The following is a 13,489-nucleotide window of genomic DNA, read 5'->3' as shown; positions in this document are numbered from 1 at the left end:
TAAGCTTCAATCAAAAAGTACTTACTCGAAATTTCTGGCAGTGGGCTTTATGTTGTCAGATAAGGGACCAAGGAAGCTTTCAATGGGACTCATGGGGTTTGGGGGAGTGTACTATATGATTTCTGATTTTAAGATATTGAGTTGAAGAAAATGTTGAGCCATCCAACAGTTGACTTCACTAAGCCAGTTTAAGCAGCAGTTACAGGCTTCTTGGGTCATCAAGTCTCACAGCAAGGCATATCTGTGTGTCGTATGAGTAGCAATTAAAAGAGACGTTGTGGCGTTGGAGGATTTGACTAATTTGGAGCAGGTAATATACTTATTACATACTGTACTGCAGTGACAGTCAGAGTCAACCAGCTATGTTATGTAATACACATAAAGGAAGCCAGTACATCCTCTGTGTACAAAAGCCAGAGTGGAAGTTTCACCCACTTTGATCATGTCATTGTGACTGGTGTCCACAGTGGCTGGTGTTGAGCAAGTGTTATACGGACGGTTTAATAAGCTTCAACTTGCCAAACACACAGCATGTTGTAACAGTTACCAGTGTGTGAAATACTCCTGTGGCTTACCCGTCATCAGAGTTGTCACAACGAGAGGAACGTAAGCCGCCTGAAGCATCCGCATGAGCATCTCTCCTGGGACGCTCATGTAGACTTGGTCATATTCGGACACAGGGACATAGAACTTGAGAATCAACTGTATTGATTTAAACTTACCATTATTAAGCTGGTAAACCTGGTGATGTCCCAGAATTAGAAACCCTCTGTATCTAAGGGGTCTTCATTCTTAGCCATTACCATTTGTGACTCTTGATACTTTGCACTCACCATTTTTGGTAACAGTTTTGAGGTAGTAGCAATCTCTGCTATTGTTTCTGGCACATGCTAATTACACAAAGCAACACTGGGCATGCGCGAATTGGGGGCGATGACAGAGTAGGTTTTCCAACGCTCCGTTGTCGACACAGTTGTAAGTAGTGAGCGTCTTAAAAAATGTCCGTGTTAGTGAGCTAAAACTATGTTTGTGTGTAGACGAGGGGTCAAAAAATAGAGGAAAATCTCCGTTAAAAAATAGTATCTACTGTCTAACCTGTCTAACCTGTCTAACTTACAGACAGGACCGCAGCACAACGTCACAGCTGTACACCTGAGGAGTCAAGGTAGGCCTACTGTCGGAGATTAACATACTGTATATATACTGTATATATATATGTATTTGTTTCCGAGTGTCTAGGTAAATAGATACTAGGTAAATGTAAACTTGACTGCCGAACTCGGCGTCGCGCTGAATGTCCAAACCTCGTTTTAAGATTCACAGTTTACACTAACAGAGTTATTTAACACTGTTATTATAGTTTGTTAAAATATTAAATGTTATATTGGTAACATAATACGCCAAACATTTAGAATAAATGTTGCCTTTCGAAACTAGTAGCTCTTCACTTTCGTTTTCATGAAGTTGACGCGTTAAGTTTCGTTTCTGCCCTCGCAGCCTCTCCCGACGCTTCATCATGGCCGAAATGGACGCGAGTCCGTTTTCTCTGATTAGTCTGGAGGATGAGTTGACCTGCAGCATCTGTTTGAGTCCCTTTGACTGTCCGGTGACCATCCCCTGCGGACACAACTTCTGCCAGGACTGCCTCCTCGCCACCTGGAAGGACTCCTACAGCTGTCCTCAGTGTCGGACCCACTTCGCCACCAAACCGGAGCTGAAGAAAAACACGGTCCTCAGCACCGTCGTGGAGACCTTCAACTTGAGGACGAGCAAGAGCGAGGCCAGCCTGATAGCAGAGGAGAGCAAAGCCGAGAAAGAGGATGGCATACGGTGTGATACATGTATGGAAGCAGAAGCGTCTCAGACCTGCCTCACCTGCATGGCCTCTTTCTGCGAGGAGCACCTGCGGCCTCACCGGGAAAACCCGACCTATAGGCTCCACCAGCTGAGTCAGCCCCTCGGAGACCTGTCGGAGCGGATCTGCCCGGACCACTACAAGCTGATGGAGCTTTTCTGCAGCCAACACAGCCGTCCTATCTGCAGCCTCTGCCTCCAGCAGGTGCACAAAGGCTGCTCCTTCATATCCCCCGAGGAGCAGAGGAACCTGAAAGAGGTGTGTGTGTGTGTGTCAGGCGGATCCACCGAAATCTGGCCGATACATAATAATCTTAATTGAGAAATTGAAAATGAAGGTTAATGAAATTCTGTTTGTGGTGCGCTCACAGCATTGAAGGTTTTATTTCATATATTCAACACCAACGTGTCTTCCAGAAACAGTGCATCTGTCGACATAATCCACAGAACACAACAGCAACAGTTTCCTAGGGACTTTTGTTTGGTAGAAACTAGTTCCAATTAAAACAGTGCATGGACCTAGCAGAGCTACTGGTCCTGTAGAAAATAAAATAAATTTCCTTTGTCTTGTTTGGGCTTTCAAAAGGATTTTTTAAAAGCCTATTTGTAGCAGGGATGCTGTTTTTTTTAGATTTGACAGGAGGCAGGCTTGATAATGAGGGCATCATCTCCTCGTCCTTTTAAAACTGAAGTTAGCGCTTCACCCAATAATGGGTCTTTCTTTGACAGACAGGGCTCTGTGTAAAGTGAATCCTGAATGTCTTTGAGCTGTGTGTCTCTGTCTGAAAAAATGTAATGAGTCATCTTTCTCTATAGTCCGACCTGAGGGGCAACTTGGATTTGCTGGAGGGGAAGATTACGAAGAATGAGAATGTTGTACTTCAAATCGGTGTCATGCAGGACAAGCTAAAGGTAACACTCAACATTTAGCATTCACTGTTTCATTCACTGGCACAAATAATGCGCTGAAAGAAGAAGCTAGAAAAAAGAAATCGATTGATAAGAGATTCAAGTTTATTTGTAATCCATAACACTGAGTTTTTGTATTGTACGGTATTTCTGCTTTTTTTGTCTAAGCCCTGTCCTGTGACCTACTGATCTATTAATGGATCCTCTCATGATTGTCCCCAAGGACTCAGCGACCAACAGGAAGAAGGCTTTGGCAGCTGACTATCAGCAGATGCGAGACATGTTGGCACGAGACGAGCGTGAAGCTCTGAATGCAGTGGACCGCGAGCTGGAGAGTGGTCACACTAAACTCAAGGGTCTCGCGAAGAAGTTCACTGAGAACGTTGGCAGTATGAGCAAAGCCAGAGAAGAGATCCACAGTCTGCTGAGTCAGTCCCAAACTCTGGCCTTCCTACAGGTGAGGCAACTGTGATCATCAATCCGCACAGAATCTGGAAGCTGACTTTTATAGTTTTAAATGTAAAGCAAATACAGCATGTTTTGTTAACAGGTTAAAGGACATTTTTAGATTTTTTTAAAGTGGAGTTGTATGCGATACTTATTCACACATGACCAATTCAAATGTACAGGAGACAGGATGGCCCAAATCCACATCGGCCCCTAACTCTTTTACCTACCTACTTCTAAACCGTTTGCGCGTTAGAACAGAAGGTCCGCCATTTTAAGTGTCATCCCAAACCAATTAGTGGGGAGTGGAAGTGGATTATAAAATCCTCCAACAGTGAGTCAGCCTCAATGCTGCCCCTACTGATCAGTTCCTTACGACTACCTACCTTTACAAGTATTTACTAAAACTAATCAAACTAAAATAGACATTTAAAGGTGCAATATAAGGGACTGAGAGCATTTATATTGCCTTTCAACATAAGCCAGCAACTCACGGCTAACAGCACAAACTACGACAAACATGCTGACAGAGCTAACAGTGTTTACGTCAGGGGGAACCGGAGCTTCCGAGATGACGCACGCAGCTGTAACCTCCGTAGGAAAGCATTGCAGATCGGCAGCTGTGAGCTGTGGGCACGCTCACATGCACAAACATGCGCTGAGGTTATGTACACAAAGCAAGGAGAAGCTCGGCTAACAACACACACAGAGGGTGAGCGACTTCCTTCTCTTCTCAGGTAGACATTACTTCACTATATCGTCACATCGCAAATAGTTGTTTGCTGCTATATTAATGTTCTGAATATTGTATATTGCACCTTTTATAATAGTTACCCTTCTCTAGTTGCGGTAGACGTTTTAATTTAATTGAGCTGAGAGGGATGCTGTAGGGTCCGGGTTGAGATTGTGCCAATGACTGAAAAGAAACAGGAATATGTTAGATGTTGTTGGTTTCAACCATCACACTCTAATCTGACAACTTTATTCTTCATTCCAATGATATTTAAACTACAGTATATTATGTCCACGGCAGAAAATAGTATAGCTTTATCTCAACAAAACCATGTTCCAGCAAGAAAACAACAATGTGTTTCTCTATTCTCAGGCTTCATTTAACCTGCCCCCAGCTGTCACCTTTGAACCTTACACCCCTCGAATCACCCTGGACTCCAAGAAGTTGACCGCAACACAGGCCTCTGCTGCTCTCCTGAAGGAGTATCTGACAGAGATCTTTAAACAGCCTGTTGAGGCCAGACTACTCATACTTAAACCAGGTGAATGTGCAGCTACATTGTTGGTGGGAGATTTTACATTTGGAAATGTATTATGAAATTATAATGAAGCCAATCTTGTCCAATTGTGTTGCAGAACTTAACACTGACATTGTTGCATCTGGTGAGTTTGTGTGTCGTGGAGATTAAATGAAAGTGTTGACTTTATTAACGCTTCGTTGTTGTGGTGGGGGGCTACTGGGACTGACTGGGGCAGCTGTGGCTCAGCAGGTAGATCGGGTCGTTCACTAAATGCAGGGTTCTTCACGCATGGTAATGTCTTTGAGCGGGACACCTTTGAGCGGGACAAATGTCTTCACATTGGTAGCATTGTAGCTTACTTAATCAGTGTGAGAGTGTGAATGGGATGAGAGGCAAATTGTAAAGCATTATATGAATGCAGTCCATTTACCATTCACAGATGCAGTTCCTGGCTCAGCAACCGCAAGTTCTGGAAGTACTGGATGTCAGCAAGAATCTGGTATATTCATCTCTACCGATAATAAAATATCTGCCCATGTGTATGATAAACATTCACACACGTGTCTGCACAACTCTGAGGTTGCAGAAAAAATTGCTATATTTATGAAGTTTTGATAAAATACCTTCATACATCTGACAAAATGTCTTCTCGTTTCACCTCGTCTGTTTCAGAAGTAACCAGGCCTCCAAAGCAGAAAAGACAGCCCAGGTCCCACAGTCCAGGTCGTCCACCCATCAATCCATTATTCCAGCCATTTCGTAACCCTCCCTATATGGAGCAATCAGGCTGGAATCCACATCAGTATCCACCAGGCTCCTATATGGGTCCTCAATTTATAGGACATAGGACAAGTAAGATATAAATATACAATCATACACACAATGGGCTGACAGCAACACAGAGTGCACCAATCTACACTGTGATTGTATCACTTTTCTACTAAAAACTTAGATGCTGGTGTAGGTAAATTCATAAGTGGGAAATTTTACAGTTCAAGATGCATTTAGAAAGTATAGAGAAGCCAATTATGTCCAATTATTTTGTTGCAGATATTAACACTGGCATTCTTGGTGAGTTGGCTCATGGTGGAATCAGAAATCAAAATACCACTATTCTTAATTGATCTTAAAATCTTCCTCAAATTGATGCTGCGTTGTGTGGTGGTTGGGGTAACTGTTTTAACTCACTAAAATTATTAAAAGACTAATATAATGAACCTGTGACATGTTCTCAGGAGCTTATAAGGGGGTTGTACCTGTTAGCTGGTCATCTGGTATGTTCACCTGTCCAACAGAAATGCTTTATGATACGAGGAAAATAAAACTGAAACGCATTTTATTAGACATGACTGTAAAAGGATGCCTTTCTTTTGCCTATTCTTTTTTAATTTTTTTATCTCAGAGCCACAATGGACAGGTCCAGTTCCCCAACCCAAAACGGGTCCAAAGAAGAAACCTCAAAGTAAGTAAATGTATTTATTATCACATTAATTGGTAACACTCAGTTGCCAGTTTATTAGGTACATCTAGCGGAAACTAATGCATTCTTATTAGAGAAGGGACTGATCCGATATTGGTATCAAGGGTTGCACCATTACAGAAATTGCGTCACCAAAACATTATCAGTCTCTCAAACATAATGTGCGCAGATGCACGCTTACACATTCTTTCGCTTTCTCTACATAGCTTTTATTACAAATATTCATTAGAAAACCGTATGAAGGAGATTGTATATTGTATATATATATTGTATCAAAATCTACTTACTAGTATTTGGTAATGCATTCGGCACATATCAAGAATAACAGTCGTGGACGCAAGCACAGATAAGAATGAGGAAGCAGAGTACAATGATTTGATAAAGCAAAAGGCTTACTAGCTGAAAGTCCACAGGTGGGCAGTAAGCAAATCTACAAAGGCCAGTCACAAGAAAATAAAGTAGAAACTAAAGACACTTAACTAACACAATGGGAAGACAGGTGAACCACTGCTCACTAGGAGCAACGACAAACTGACTGACGCAGGGGAAACATACAGACTGAATACACAAAGACGGCAGGGTGATGAGACACAGGTGGAACAAATCAGGGCGGGACAGACAATCATAAAAGGCAGGAAAAGACAAAAGGCAGGAAGTAAAACCAGAGCCGACTCATAAGCTGAGTATCTCAAAAATAAACATGACAAACGAATGAATCGAATGAAGGAGCAAACAATAATCCTCAAGACCACTGACCACTGAACTATTATAAGCAACTAAAAAGATACAATGCAAAAAAGTCTGAAGGCCTCTAGAAACAGAGCCAGACTGACGGCATTGCTGTGCACTTGATTTTAAGTTTTTCAAAACATTAAAGGAGTTGCCATAGTTGCCATGAAGGCTACTTACTTTACAAGTAAAATAAATGTCTTTGGAATACATTTAAATTAAAGGCAAAATTGCAATGCAATGCAAATTACATGCAAAAAGAGCTCTGATATAGGAATTATAGCATTATCTGCACATATTCAAATTCAGGTATCAGATCCGAACTAGAAGAAAAAGTGGATTGTGTATCTCTTATTCTATTACTACAAATCTTACCTGCATGAAGGGTATCATGTTCAGTTTTTGAGAAAGGTGTTGATTCAACTTAATGGTCCTTTTTGAGTTTGTAGTTTTGGTGCTATAGAACTCTAATGCAATATACTGAGACATGTTTTAAATATTTCGTCCACCCCATTAATATCAATGAGGGAAGACTGTTTGGTTGTGTGTTACTGCTTCTACCTGCTCATTGTTTGGTGTAAGAACTCGTATATGTTTTAATTAATGCATGTTGATTGCACTTAACAGCTTCTCAAAATGACCACTGCAGCTACATAACAGATGTACTATGTTTTTTATCTTATCAGAACAAAAACCTCCCCAAGCCACAGAAGACAATATGGGGAAAAGGAGCCAATCAAAGGAGGACCTTTTGGCATTTGATGGGAAAGACAAAGACAAAGACTGTACTCCTGCAGCTGAATCCAAAGAGACACCAGGTAGACACCATCCACCGAGTTAGTATTGCTACATTGTCAAACTCATGATGGAGAGTTAAAAAATAATTATATGTATATATATATATCAAAACTGATGCTGCAGAACCAGCCATATCATCTTCTTTATTCCATACATTATTTTTCTTTGTCAAAACCTGGCACTATAAATTACCCACAATACACTCCACACCCCCAGATTTATTTTCCAGCTGTGGTTTTCAGCACCCAACTGACACTGACTCAAGTGACATCACTTGAGTCAATTTATCAGACTTTATGCAGCTCTCTCTGGAGCCACATGAGGCTTTATAAAACTTTGTTTTGACATATGCTGTAAACAAACTTTAATGTGTAAGCTCTGCGTTTTTAAAGCTTTTACTTGTTATCCCTGAGCCCGATTACTAATTTATTTTTTGTCTTTTGTTGTAGAAACCTCGGACATTCCCCCAAACATAACATCAGCTGAAAAAAGAGCCGAACTTCTGAAATGTAAGTGAATGAGTGCGGCAGGTGTCCTACGTTAGTAGCAACGTGTTTGTTATTTGAATGTTTGTTTGTTTTCTGTCCTTCCCAGATGGTACGGTGCTCACTCTGGATCCAAAGACGGCCCACAAACGCATTGAACTGAGTGAGGGCTTCACTAAGGCGTCTGTCTCAGATGAACACACAAACTACCCCGACTGCCCTGAACGCTTCTCCGTCTGCTCCCAGGTGCTAGCCTCCAAGGGTTTCTCTCAAGGACGCCACTACTGGGAAGTCAAACTGAGCAGCAACAACTTCATTGGCGTTGGCTTGGCTTACAGCAGCATTGACCGCAAAGGTCCCACCAGTCGACTGGGCCGCAACGCCCAGTCCTGGTGTGTCGAGTGGTTTAACGTCAAACTGTCAGCTTGGTATAACAGCAGTGAGACCGTGCTGGTCAATCCCAATCCAAAGCGCATAGGTGTGCTGTTGGATTGTGAGGAGGGTACTGCTACGTTCTATAACGTGGCAGACAGGGCATATCCCTTCCACTCCTTTGTGTTCCCCTTTGCTGAAGCCGTGTATCCAGCTTTCTGGATTTTCTCAAGTGGCTCGTCCGCTTCGTTGTGCAAGCTGCAGGTATGAGGAGCAGATGCACATTGATGGCATATGCAGGCACACATATATATATACTCAGCCCTCTGTTGTAATCACGGTCAATAATAAATGAAAGAAATACTTTGCTAGTTGTATCTATAAACCCAGTCTTTATTTTTAATTTCAAGAGGCTGGCCGGCTGTACAGTTGCAACTGAATGGCAATTTGTGATGTTGGAATGAGTCCGGTCAAATAATGCTAATCCACACTATCAGTGATTACTGCCGAGTGCCATTCTGTTAGTTCTGCTTCAAACCAAGAAAATGAAGGAATAGATGGTTGAGGGTATTCTGCCCAGATTATCCACAGACAGCTTGAAGCTCACAACTGAAATTGATGTCAAGAATGAATGGCATGTCATAGCTAAGTCCTTAGCTGTTGTCATTAGCTCTGCTGTTGAATTTCTAGTTATGTGACTCAAAAAAATGAAGCCGGCTTTTCAAAACACAGGTAAAGCAATAGACAAAATGTGTTCCAGTCTATACACTGCATGTTAAGTGATTAGGACGCACTCATGTGTCCCAATTACTTCATAATAGTTATTTAAAAACAAGATAAAAATGTGTTTTTAAAGCTTATACTGCATGCAGATGGAATACAGACACAATGCTGTGTTTGATGGCAAAAGATGAGCAGGATGAATTATCTTCTCATTTTCTTTATTTTTCATTTCAATAAACGTAATTGAAACAGATATATATAAATGAAAGACAAGGTAACAAAGGCAGGTGTGCTGTCAGTCACCTTCAGCCAGTTGCCTTGATGGGATGAAGCTGGGAGGAGTGGTAGCTGGGTTTCCTTGTGTTGGTTTCAATGTTCAGAGATTTGATCTACTTCCTCTACTGGGATTATAACAGCACACATAACGCACACTGTACACTAACTGTACAGTATGTGTGTGCTAGTTTGCATCCTGTATTGTAAATGTGACTGGATACAGAAGTGAATTAATGACGTCACTTTCCAGCATGTGTCAGTGCAGCGATTTAGTCTGCATGTGAAAAATGATTGTTTTGGAGTGCACTGGAGCGTTGCTCTTAACGTTATAGGGCTGGGTGATGTGGCGAAAATGTTATCAAGATTCTTTTTTCATATATCAGGATATGAATCATTTCTTGTGACCCTAAAGATTTCGTACATTCCCTCGATCTATCCGACTTTTGATACCAAACAATACTTAACTAACCATGTTAACGTGGCATAGAAATAGAATAGGAGAACAACAGACATTGAACTGTTTTTCGTGGTCATTACACAAATTTAGTACATTAGTACAAAACAAGCTAGCTAACTAGCATAGCTAGCTGTACGATAGTTAGCTAGCTAGCCAATTCCACCATGCTTTAATGCTACGCTGGTGACAGAAAATGAGCCAAACAAAGTTGTCACTCATCTGGCGATAGCAATGCGCTACGCTGTTAATAGACTGTGTGGACCAAGCATTAAATTGTTGAATTTAGCTTATTTAATCTGGCTCTTGTAACGTTACTGCTCATTTTAGTCGTTACTGCTAAACCTCACCTCTTTGTCAAGATACGCGCCTTTATCGTTCGCATCAACTAACCCTATATCGTCACTTCCTTAACTTTTTGACTGATTTGGCTGATGAGAAGTCATATCGACTGTTTTCATCAAGTCCAGGCAGTCTCTCTTATTCTTTTTGAATATTTTTTTGGCATTTTGCCTTTATTGGTGGAGTTTATGCCAGGAAATAATGCGGGGGGAGGGAGAGAAGAATAACATGCAGCAAATAGTCCTCGGCCAAATATGAACCCAGGATGTGATGCTTGCATGGTGTGCACCATAGAAATAAAATGTTACACAATTTTACATCTTTGATGGGCACATTAAACCAACAAGCCATCAGACTGCTCTGTTGGCTTTTTCGTAAAGTGGTGGAGGGGTAGTTAGATATATAGATTCATGGTGATTATTTGTTGGGTGATACAAAGTTTACCCTGGCTTGTAAGATGACGCTCCACCACGAACGTGTTCATCTTGCTAAAAGGTGTGAAACGACAAACTGTATGGGTGTAAAGCAGCAGAGTTCTGTCTGCACAACATACGGTATATTAACAGTGAAGTTGTTTGAATATAGTTTGATTTGTTCAACTCACCTCACTGCATTTAAGGGGTTCAGACGACACTGTTGTTTCCGGAGCGACGTTTCTGACAACCTGGTAACAGTTCAGACATGTTGACTGCTGCGCTGCTTTCATCAGTTAACTGTTGGTTAAGGTTAAAGATCTCTGGGAGGCATTTCAGGCAATGCACTTCAAGTGCGACCTTTATTCTTAGGTTGCATGAGAATATTTGAAGGTACGAAACATCACTGCATGTAAAGTCTGAAACTGTATAGTGAAATCTGCTGTTTTCACTATTTAGTGGTTTGGGACACATATATTTGTGAAACTATCGAGAGACTTCCCATACCACAATGAGTGTTGCACTGGTTTGCTCTTACCACCAAGCTTTAACAGCCTAACAGGCACGTCTAGAGTGAAGGAGTTAAAGTTAATTTCATGCAACATGTGACTTTCATGCAACATGTGACTGCTTATGCCTTCTATTTTGAGCTCGTAATATGTATGGTAGATCATCCACTGACTCCAGTGGCTTGCAGATCAATGTGTATGTTTGCTGATCCTCAACTGAAATAAAGTTCATTGATTTTTGCATTTACTATTTTCAAGGGTTCCAGTACAGTGGATTTTACCCAAACTGTATAAAGTTAACTTCTAACCAACCTTTGTGTAATGATTCATGCGTGGTGGTTGTTTTCAGTGTCCCCAACACTGTTGGTAAGTTAATTTGTATTGACCAATTATTAATAAAAGATGTTTCTCTCTCTGACACTCGTCTGTTTTCTTTTTAAGAAGCCACAAGTGGTTTAAGGAGCAGTCCAACATTTTAACCTCTTTTATCTCGTCTGTCTCTCATGTCAAAATCCATATCAACCCAATCTCCATGTCACATTCAGATCTGGGCCCCTCCCAGTGTTCCTGGGACACTTAGTTTTTAATTTCCCTCTACTAGTTACCTCCTTGTGTCACAGTTCTAAGTACTTCTCCCTCTCTCTTATCACAGCCTGTTTTTGGCACTGCACGCATAAGATATAGCTACAGCAGTCGTTTCCTGGCAGAAGAGAGCTGCATTGAGTGCTTGCGACACAATGCTGTTTAAGCTGTACATATATATATGTAAACATATATAAAGATATAGATTTATACACACATACAGTATACATATATATATACAAACACATATTTGCACATATATCTATATATATATATAGATATATGTAGATATACTGTATAGATATATACATATAGATAGATAAAATTAATAGTTTGTTGGTAGTTTAAGATTATATATAATGAGAGAGAGAGAGAGAGAGAGAGAGAGAGAGAGAGAGAGTGAGAGTGAGAGTGTGTGTTTGCTTAGTCAGAAGCAATAAGATAACAGTTTTTATTGCCTGACTTAATGCCAGTGAGCTGGAGTTAGCTGCACCGGCGTCAAAGGTATGTGGGGGGATATACAACAGATATTTAAGAAACATTGTGAGTAGGTGGATTGTATGTTATTGGGTACGCTCGGGAAAGGTATGTTTAAATGGTATTTTGGGGCCGATTGGTATTAAATAAGTACATAATAGTGGCATGGGGAAAAAACGTCCCAGAAATTGCCACGTTAAGTTTCGTTTCTTCCCCTCAGCGTCATCTGTTCATGGCCGAAATGGACGCGAGTCCATTTTCTCTGATTAGTCTAGAGGATGAGCTGACCTGCAGCATCTGTTTGAGTCCCTTTGACTGTCCGGTGACCATCCCCTGCGGACACAACTTCTGCCAGGACTGCCTCCTCGCCACCTGGAAGGACTCCTACAGCTGTCCTCAGTGTCGGACCCACTTCGCTACCAAACCGGAGCTGAAGAAAAACACGGTCCTCAGCACCGTCGTGGAGACCTTCAACTTGAGGACGAGCAAGAGCGAGGCCAGCCTGATAGCAGAGGAGAGCAAAGCCGAGAAAGAGGATGTCATACGGTGTGATACATGTATGGAAGCAGAAGCGTCTCAGACCTGCCTCACCTGCATGGCCTCTTTCTGCGAGGAGCACCTGCGGCCTCACCGGGAAAACCCGACCTATAGGCTCCACCAGCTGAGTCAGCCCCTCGGAGACCTGTCGGAGCGGATCTGCCCGGACCACTACAAGCTGATGGAGCTTTTCTGCAGCCAACACAGCCGTCCTATCTGCAGCCTCTGCCTCCAGCAGGTGCACAAAGGCTGCTCCTTCATATCCCCCGAGGAGCAGAGGAACCTGAAAGAGGTGTGTGTGTGTACTTGTACATCTGTCTTTGTGAGGACTAATTGTGAGTTTTCAACCTTCAGAGGGAGGACTATGTAGAAAGTGAGGACATTTTGGCCGGTCCTCACCTTTTAAAGGTACATTTTGAGAGATATGCTTGTTCGCTCTCTTGCCCAGAGTTAGACAAGAAGATTGATACATCTCTCTCATGACTGTTACGTTGCACGAAATATGTAGGAGCCAGTAGCCGGATAGCTTAGCTTAGCATAAAGACCAGAAATAGGGGGAAACAGCTAGCCTGGCTCTGTCCATATGTACAAGATATAACCGTTTAATTAGTGAGCGCTGGAGGTGCTGATAGGCAGATTTATTTTACCTTTGGACAGAGCTAGGCTGCCTGTTTCTCCATGTTTTCTGTCTTTGTGAAGCTAAGTCAGCTACTGGCTCCTGCTACACTTACTGTAACGTTACAGACATGGGAGTGATATCAATCTTCCCATCAAACTTAGAAGTTAACTTAGAAATGGACAATAAGAGGGACATCTATTACTAAGGTTTCAGGCATTCAAGACTATTGC

The 13,489-nt window shown here is 41.8% G+C and overlaps 2 protein-coding genes and 1 long non-coding RNA gene across 5 annotated transcripts in view; 2 read left to right on the top strand and 1 right to left on the bottom strand.

The window, feature by feature from the left end:
* The first annotated feature begins 916 nt into the window (after nucleotides 1–916).
* Nucleotides 917–11,462, top strand: trim25 (tripartite motif containing 25). 2 transcript variants are annotated; one of them, XM_076091145.1, is made up of 13 exons: nucleotides 917–975; nucleotides 1,120–1,165; nucleotides 1,498–2,113; nucleotides 2,671–2,766; nucleotides 2,987–3,220; nucleotides 4,316–4,484; nucleotides 4,579–4,605; nucleotides 4,903–4,962; nucleotides 5,136–5,315; nucleotides 5,866–5,925; nucleotides 7,359–7,490; nucleotides 7,920–7,979; nucleotides 8,065–11,462. In XM_076091145.1, the coding sequence occupies exons 3-13, from the start codon at nucleotides 1,517–1,519 to the stop codon at nucleotides 8,595–8,597; spliced, it is 2,148 nt and encodes a 715-aa protein (XP_075947260.1). In that variant the 5' UTR covers nucleotides 917–975; nucleotides 1,120–1,165; nucleotides 1,498–1,516; the 3' UTR covers nucleotides 8,598–11,462. The 2 variants fall into 2 exon arrangements, with proteins under 2 accessions (XP_075947260.1, XP_075947261.1); XM_076091146.1 differs by lacking the exons at nucleotides 917–975; nucleotides 4,579–4,605 and having other exon boundaries at nucleotides 1,007–1,165.
* Nucleotides 9,252–13,238, bottom strand: LOC142949488 (uncharacterized). Its single transcript, XR_012954041.1, has 2 exons — nucleotides 12,695–13,238; nucleotides 9,252–12,605 (listed from the first exon to the last, which is right to left on the bottom strand). It is a non-coding gene; the product is annotated as an uncharacterized LOC142949488 (long non-coding RNA).
* Nucleotides 11,782–13,489, top strand: part of LOC142949486 (E3 ubiquitin/ISG15 ligase TRIM25-like) — a 6,421-nt gene continuing 4,713 nt past the window's right edge. The window contains exons 1-2 of one of the 2 annotated variants that reach the window (XM_076091149.1): nucleotides 11,783–12,130; nucleotides 12,324–12,932. In XM_076091149.1, coding sequence (XP_075947264.1) covers nucleotides 12,336–12,932 — 597 coding nt within the window. In that variant the 5' untranslated portion in view covers nucleotides 11,783–12,130; nucleotides 12,324–12,335. Of the gene's footprint in view, nucleotides 12,933–13,489 lie in introns of both variants that reach the window. The other variant, XM_076091148.1, reaches the window with a different exon arrangement.

This window comes from Anarhichas minor, unplaced genomic scaffold, assembly GCF_050575085.1.
Source record: "Anarhichas minor isolate MPS153535 unplaced genomic scaffold, ASM5057508v1 ptg000014l, whole genome shotgun sequence".
Lineage (NCBI taxonomy): Eukaryota > Metazoa > Chordata > Actinopteri > Perciformes > Anarhichadidae > Anarhichas > Anarhichas minor.
This window is presented reverse-complemented; position numbering and strand designations above follow the sequence as displayed.